The 8,333-nt window shown below is 36.5% G+C and overlaps 1 protein-coding gene across 2 annotated transcripts; it reads right to left on the reverse strand.

The window, feature by feature from the left end:
- Positions 1–3,991: 3,991 nt before the first annotated feature.
- On the reverse strand, positions 3,992–7,216 carry LOC122670646. Of its 2 annotated transcripts, XM_043867601.1 has the most exons (5): positions 7,198–7,216; positions 5,996–6,096; positions 5,180–5,305; positions 4,918–5,088; positions 3,992–4,193 (listed from the first exon to the last, which is right to left on the reverse strand). In XM_043867601.1, exons 2-5 carry the CDS (start codon positions 6,071–6,073, stop codon positions 4,098–4,100), a joined length of 471 nt encoding a protein of 156 aa, XP_043723536.1. In that variant the 5' UTR covers positions 6,074–6,096; positions 7,198–7,216; the 3' UTR covers positions 3,992–4,097. The 2 variants fall into 2 exon arrangements, with proteins under 2 accessions (XP_043723536.1, XP_043723535.1); XM_043867600.1 differs by lacking the exon at positions 7,198–7,216 and having other exon boundaries at positions 5,996–6,168.
- Positions 7,217–8,333: the final 1,117 nt, after the last annotated feature.

Consider the following 8,333-nt stretch of genomic DNA (forward strand, 5'->3'; position numbering starts at 1 on the left):
ATTTTTAGAGGGGGTGTTATTGGTGAATCCTGATCTCAGTCCAGAAAGTGTTGTGGTGAAACTTTGGCAGGTCGTTTCGCTTTCGAAACGCGCTAGAATGGCCTAAAAGTGCATATGTCAGTGCCGTATGCACTGACCCCTGTAAAGCTTGTCGAGACCTTCGAAACGATATGTATTTTGACATATGTTGGGTTTTGATCCGAACCAGACCGAGTGGGTTTTGTTTTTTGGGTCTATAAGGGCAATTATGTACTTTTCCGAGTTAGGGTTCTCTTTATAAAGTGTTCTTAGTGTGTGAGAGATCTGAGGGTTTGTAACTTTGCTTCAAAATAGTAAAACCATTTTCTATCGTTGGTCGTGGATGTAGCTTACCTACTTGGGGGTGAACCACGTAAAATCCTTGGTGTTGTGTGTTTGTTCTTCTCTTTATCTTCGTTTTTCTGTAATATCCCCATTTCTAAGCATTGTTTTTCTAACAGGGTATTTTTCTTAATTTGCAACTAAACCGAACTCTTGAAGACCCCCATAAGACTCTCTGGTGGTTGAGGTAATTGTTGGTATAAAGAATGTAGTGTTCTCCTTCATGAACAAAAAATCTCCTGGTCCTGACGGATTGAACGCTTGCTTTTCAAGAATGCATGATACATCATTGGTCTGGACCTAATTGCAATGTTCCTGTGGTTTTTCAATTACTCCTTTATGTCTCAATCAATGAACTTTACATTCATTTGCCTTATTTCAAAGTCTAATAATCCTGTGGGTTTTAGGGGCTATAGGTCTGTTGCTTTGTGCAATTTACTTTACAAATTCATATCAAAGATTTTGGCCAAACTTCAGAAAGTGGTTCATCTTCTTGTCTCTCCTAACTAATCTGCAATTATCAAGGGGAGATCTATTGCTGACAACATCTTGGTATGCCACGAAGTGGCCAGCTGGGGAGATTACTCAAATTAATTCCCCTTATGCGGGCATTCTCAAGATTGATCTCCACAAAGTGTATGATTAACTGAGGTAGAGCAATTTTTTTTTTTCAAATGATGGAGTTGATGGGATTTCCTTTTAGGTTTTTCTTGTGATGACTCCTATGTTTCTAGTTCTATGAAGCCTTGGCTACTACACACTCCTTTCATCAATAAACTTCTATTTACCAAAAAAAAGAATGGGAACCCCGTGGGGTCTTTTGTTGATAGTAAGGGAATTAGACAAGGGGACCCGCTTTCCCCTTACATTTTTAATTACTCTAGCCATGGAAGTCCTCTCTATGTTGCTAAAGCAAGATTTGTTGGAAATGAGGTTGCAACCTATCCCTAGGTATAAACCTATGATACTCTCCCATCTACTGTTCGCATATGACTTGATGGTGTTTGTTAAGGCAGATGGTGCTTTTATGTCGACAATGATGGAGACTCTTAGTTCCTTCTCTAATGTTTCGGGTCTTAATGGGAACCAGTCTAAGTCCTCTATCATCATCGGTGGATTGAATATCCAGAGTCGAGAGAATCTTGTAGAGTTAACCAGTTTTACTGATACCTACTCTTAATAAAGTATCAATCGGTGTTCCATTGATCTCGGGGAAATAGAAAGCTATTTATTTTCCCTCTCTTTTTTGACTTAGTCAGAAAGATGTTAGAAAATTGGAAGTCTAGATCCTTTCATTTTTTTAGTTGCCTTTAGCTGATTCTCTCGGTCCTCTAAGTAAGATACATTTATTGGTCAGAGTTATTTGGCTTACCTGGGCATGTTGTCAAGAAGTTGGAATCGATGTTTCCTAATTTCTTGTGGTTCGGGCTGTCTATGGAGAGGAAGTACTTAAGTCGCCAAGTTTCTGAATGTGAATAGTTGCATGCGCTTTATAGTCGTAAAGAGCTTCTCAGAAAATTAAGGAGGCATTTGAAAAGCTGACCAGTACATAATAGGTATTTCTAGAGAAGGCCGATGTGTGGTAGGAATTTTGAAATAAGTTTGGTGGGTGGCTTCTAAAAAACATTCTCTTTAGGTTATGTGGATTTAGCACAGATAACTGAAGATGGATTCCATTTGGATTGTTCAACCGATTCAAAATTGTTCTTGGGTTTGGCAGAAGATGCTAAAGTATTGAGATTGGGTTGAGCCTTTTATTCAACACTTCATTGGTAATGGGTTTTCTACTTTGCTTTGGGTTGACCCTTGGCACCTTGCGGGGCTGCTTTCCAACAGATTTGGTGACTGCATCCGATATGATGCAGCCTTTGATAGATTGGCGTGGGTGCAATCCATTCTGGTTGATGGTAGATAGAACCATGGGTCTCCTACTTCGTCGGATCTTAGTTTGGTTTGGGGGTATCCTGACAGTATTCACATGCATAATGACCTGGAGAAAGATACCATTATTTGGATGTCATCCCCTTCTGGTTTATTCTCTACCAAATCAACCTGGAACATTGTGAGGTGTCCTCCGTAATTGGATTGGGAGTCTTCGATATGATTCAGGAATTGTATTCCCAAGCACTTGGCAACAATTTGGAGATGTTAGGTGGATGGTCTCCCTATAGAGTATTAGTTCTAAAAATTGTAAAGTGTTGGTTGCTCCCTATAGTAGCTTATGTGTGCTGGTTTAAAGAGTAGGGATCACTTTTTTTTTTTTTTATTGTTCCTTTACCAAAAAAAAATTGAAGATATATTTTGAATCTTTGCTCTCCATCAAGAAGGCCTAGGGATAGCATCCTTTTGGAAGCCATGTGGATTGGGAGGACTTTCAACGGTAATTCTATTTGTTGTATTACCAAGTTGGCGTTTTGTGCTATAGTTGCCCACATTTGGATGGAAAGAAACTTCAGATTATTTTGCAACAAGATGAATTCTTTTCCTTACATCATTAGAGATACCATTGCAAATGTAGAGGATATGTATAGAGCTGATATTCCTAAGGGTAAGCAATCCCTTGGTTGTGAAGTTTCTACACTTTGTTGCATGTTTTATTTGATTTACTATATTTCCATTATATTTATTAGCTAGGTTACACTGCCATAGATCTATGTTATGTGGATTTCATTGTAGGGCATCTGTATAAACCCAAACTTGATTCTGTACTAGGTTGTCAATGGGTGCTGGACACAAGGACAATTGTTCCTTGGTAGTCTTTACTACCTAAACTCTACCATCAGTGCGGTCTCCTAGTTTTCTGTCGGGGAATTTTTCGTGGGTGCGACATCTCAGTTCTATATTGGAAAAATAATGATGAGTAGGTGCTGAGGTCAGGGTGACTATTATTCCATGCACGTAGGAAACTTGCCGAAGCACATATATCTTGTGTGATATAAATGTGTGCTTATATTGTATATTGAAGTGTCATGTATGCATAGTGGGTATGCACAGTCTGGTAGGCCTGACCACTAGGTGATTGCAGTGCGGATGTGCATATATATGATTCTATGTGTGATTGATTGAGAGCTAGCATACAATTGTGAGTGCCTGTGTGAGGAAGTGCCAGCAGTACAATGATTGTGTATGCGATAGCTCTGAGTAGCGGTGAGAGATTTCTAGCATTGCAATGTTGATTGTGTGTGTGTGTCTTTGCTATGAGAGGATAGTTTCAATAGTTGTATTGAGTGCCAGGGATATCAACAGGTGAACTGGGAGATAAACTTGATGAGGAAAAGTTTTTAGAATCCACTGGTTCACCCCCATCTCAATGCCATCACTGTTCAATAGTAATCTGTATTTCTGAAAAGCCTATCAATATGGATAAAGAGTAGAAATACCACTGTAATAAGAAACATCAGTGTGATAAAGTGTATGGAAGTAAAGATAGCTATATGGCAAATCAGGAAGAGAGGTAGAGAGTTACAAAAGCTGCTTGATGTTTATCTATAGTGACAAAAGGCACTTCTTTACAGATCCAGAAGTCTTATCCTTCTAACTCAGTTGTTTTCTCATCTATATATAATTAATGTCTGAACTTTGATTTCAAAGTTGTGAGCAACTGAGCATTTGAACCATAGGTAACTAAAAATTGTAAAGAAGACTGATAACTTTCCTTCATTAGACAATTTTTTGACCTACTAAAAAAGGGAGTAACAACAAAGAAAGATAGGGAAAAGTAAATAATAAATAATTTTCTATTGTTCTTGCTCACTACTTTCACTCCAGTTCTTGATAGCCTGCAACACTGCTTGTTTCACCACTTGAGCATCTATATTTACTTGTCCTTCATTCTACAAAATTGCAAGATTTTATTTCTATCAGATAACTCGAAAAGTATACATGAAATGTAAATATACAAAATGTATGCATGTGATCACAATTTCCATTTTGTTTAATACATGTGATCATGATTAACATTTAACAACTCATTCAAAACAACAATAATAATCAAAGTTTATGATAACCCATTTACTAACTATTCGACAACAATTAAATACTTATGCAGGCTTATGCATGAGCTTGCCATAATGTGAAGGAAACACCAGACAAGATGTTTGTTTTTTCACTTTCTATTGGTTTTACATGTCCAGTCAAATTCAGAGTAAAGTACACGTAGACGCTCGCACAACCATGTGCATGGAAAATTTTTTGCTGCTGCCAGAGTTGCAAGAACTTTCCTACTTTCCAGGCTCGCAGCCAAAGAAAAGAAAAAATTCACTTTCCCTTTGGATTCACAAATACCTCCTAGGTTTTACCAGGGCTTGCAGCCAAAGAAATGGAATCTCGAAGGGAATAAGGGTATTTTGGAAAATAAACTCTGAATCCTAGAGGGGTTTTTGTGAATCCAAAGGGGAAGTGAATTATTCCATTTCTTTGGTTGCGAGCCCAGGCAACAGGAAAGTTTCTATAACCTGGGTAAGAGAGAGAGAGAGTGAGAGAGAGAGAGAGAGAGAGAGAAAATTATATAGGTAGCCATGTACTTATGTAAATAAAACATGTAAAGAGTTTACTGACTTCTCCTCCAACTGCTTCTAGACGGAAATTGTCTGAACAAGAAACCCTAGCTTCAAGCACATTCAAACCCAACTCTTCAAAGGCTTCCAATATAGAGACAAGCAAACCAGAGCAACTTTTTTCTGAGAACACATTAATTAGAAATCCTTTTTCCACTGTTTCAACTGTAACCTGCAGAACAAAAGGTAGGGGGATATAAACATATTACTTAGAAGGAAATATGCATTTAGAGAACAGAAATAAAAAGAGAATCTGATTGTACCATTGGCAGTGGATTTGGGTCACTTGAGTTTTGTGAAGTTGCAATATCTTGATTCAATCTTTCTACTTTTTGCTTCAACTCTTCTATATACTTTGATGCATCAACTATAATTGAGGTTTTGTTTATCTGCCAAACACATATATACAGAGAGAAAGTATTGTATTAGGTAGATAGTAGTTGCACCATCATCAGCTTTGTGGTTTTGTTTGTTTTACTTTTCTTCCTCCTTTTCGCGTTTATTGTTTCCTTTTATGATTCCATAATCAATCCTATTTCCGATACGAGCAGTTGATAATTGAATCCAATTTTTCCCATTATTTTCTTATCCGTAAAAGTGCAAAAAAGAAGGCCCAACTCCAATTTGAACATAGAATGCCCTTAAAATTAATTTATGGATTTTCTTTCCCCACCCCTTTCCCAAAAAAAAAAAAAAGGATGATCAAGATATCAATTTTGATCTCTATTTGTTTGATCATTTCTTCAACATCTTCTTCAAGTATCATACAAAGAAGAGGGGAAAATGAGAAAAAAAAAACAAAACATTTAGATTAAGTTAGGGGGATTGAGAAAGAAATCATATATCATTTTCTTAACTAGATATAGACTTTTAGATATGAGAATAAAGAAATAAAATAAGGGTAGAACAATATAAAGAGTTAGAGAAAGGAATTAGTGGAGAAAAGAATTAGAAAGCAAGAGTTCAAGCACAAACAGAAAAAAGAAGAGAAGAAACCAATGAGAAGAGAATGAAGCATTCAACTTTTGTCTAGATTCTCTGTATAAAAATCAAGTGCTTCAGAAATTTAGGGGAATTACTGCATCAGAGTTTGTAACTGAACGAAGTTGTTGCAGCTTCTCACACAGAACTGCTTTCTTGTTCTCCCTAGAAACCATAGCTCTCTCTCTCTCTCTCTCTCACAGGGATTCACAACCTGAAATTCTTTGAGGCTGTTTAAAGAGGGGATGACCCCTCAAGTTTATGTGACGGCCTGTTTCAGTTTCTCATCAACAAAATATATAATACTGAATCTTGTGGAATTACCAAATTGCCCTTAGTGTTGTAAGGATGGAATTTTGGTAATCTTTTAATGGAGAATTTAGCCCTAGAAAAATTGCCTGACTTATTCAGATATAATAAGGACATTGTCTCCTAGAGAAACAATGTAACTTATCTATCATGAGGTGTGGATCTGATAAATGATTTTGTCTATATTTTGCACTTGTTAAATTCTAGTATATATAAAAGCCTTCGATCTATTTGTTCTAAGTATCATCATTAAATAGGTTAGTGATTAACAATTTTTCGAGGTTATTGCTATTGATTCAAGCAACTCAACTCATGGTATATATCACAATTATTTGGTGTTGCCCATTTAAATTCATTATATTTCGAGTCTAGAAACAATCTTTCTACGAAAGCAGGGGTAAGACTACGTACATTATGACCCTCCCTAAACTCCGCAGTGGCAAAAGTCTCATGCATTGTGTACGCCCTTTTATATATATATTTTGTAGATTACTCATGATCAAACCAAGAGGCCGGTTTTATTCTTGGGTTTCTTTAGCTTGCCTACAGTGAAATATTATAGGATCAATAAAAAACCCTAAACCAATATTAAGGTGGGTTTAAGATGTTATTATGTGAATGTGAAGCAGTACTTAGCCATGTTATATTTATAAAACTAATTGAAACAATAATATATGATAGGAAGAAGAAGAAATGACTGTGGAGGGAGAAGAGGATATATGTGGGATTGATGAAAGAAGAAGAGAAAAGAAAGAGGGTGGAGGGCATTTCTGGTATATTAAGGGAATGGGAAGGCATTTTCTAAAGTGTTGTTGAGGGAGGAGAAGGGAGAGGGAGAGGGAGAGGACCTCAGAAAGGGTTTGATGGAGGAGGGTGGGGTTAACACAGAAGGAATCTGCTCGTGATAGGGGCTCCATCGAAACCAGCGAAGGAAGCGTCAAAGGATGTTTAGTTGTGAATGCCTCCAAACACTCCTCACGGGGGGAATGAGTCTCTCTCTCTCTCTCGTCACCGTCTTGTCTTCTCTATCACTCTCTCTTTCTCTATCACATCTTACTCACACGTGCCACTGTACTCCAGTTTCTCATTTCTCAATTCTCCATCAAATTAACCTTTCTTTTAATTTCTTAAAGTTATTTAAAAAAAACAAAAAAAAAAAAAAAAACTCTAGAGTAGAAAATTTTCTGAAGTCATTGGGTATCCATTTCTTAGAGACGATATTGTAGCAACAAATACTATAAAACATGAACAAACAAAGATGACTTCGAGATTTAACGTAGTTCATACAACAAAATGATGCGCTACGTCTATGGGCAAAGCTGAAGTTGATTCACTTTGTAAATGGAAGAAGATTACAGTGGAGAAATGTCAGTAAGAACTCTCACCCAAAAACCCTAACTTGAAAATCCCAAAATCTCATTTGTTTCACTTGCTTACACAACAAGATACGAAAACATATAAATACTCCTTCAAACGGGTCGCCACCAAAAATATCAGAGCAGATCAATCTTCGAAATAAGTACAAGAATTCGAGACACACATAACAAATACGGGTAACTAAAATTTTCAAATTTATTTTTAATTGTTTATATTTATAGTTTCTTATTCAAAAGAAAATAATTCAAATATCAATAAAGTAAATTTAATTAGAATAAGTTTCTTATTAGAATCGCATACCAATCATAGGTGATTGATCACCCTTTGATTAAGAAATAGATTTGATGTGGGTTGATATAATCTTGAGTTATCTTACCTTATAAGTCTATTTATAGAATTAAGTTCTCCGAAAGTTAAGTAGGGATTAACCCTAGTGTATCTTGAGAGAATCCATTGGGTATCATTTTTTCATTCATTTCTTTAGTTTTCCACCTTTCTTGTTCAGTCTGACCCCAACACTTCTCAGTTTACACTCTCCCACGATTCCCGGAAGAACTCCACTTTTCTTTTTTTCTTTCTAGATAGTTAGGATATATCCCTAACTATCTAGAGATACCCTCTTAAGAACCTACCCTTCTAGACTCTACAATACCTTTTGTTTCTTGGGATTATCAAGTTTACAAATTGCCTTTGAGATGATTTAATCACGTACGTAATAGAGCAATCTATAGTTAACAGTCCACAGATATT

The sequence above is a fragment of the Telopea speciosissima genome, chromosome 8 (assembly GCF_018873765.1).
Source record: "Telopea speciosissima isolate NSW1024214 ecotype Mountain lineage chromosome 8, Tspe_v1, whole genome shotgun sequence".
Classification (NCBI taxonomy): domain Eukaryota; kingdom Viridiplantae; phylum Streptophyta; class Magnoliopsida; order Proteales; family Proteaceae; genus Telopea; species Telopea speciosissima.

Coding starts and splice junctions, on each gene's coding strand:
- LOC122670646 (XM_043867601.1), bottom strand. CDS start 6,073: ATGGTTTCTAGGGAGAACAAGAAAGCAGTTCTGTGTGAGAAGCTGCAA. Junction 5,306..5,995: donor CAGTTACAAACTCTGATGCA/GTAATTCCCCTA, acceptor TGTGTTTGGCAG/ATAAACAAAACCTCAATTAT. Junction 5,089..5,179: donor ACCCAAATCCACTGCCAATG/GTACAATCAGAT, acceptor TTTGTTCTGCAG/GTTACAGTTGAAACAGTGGA.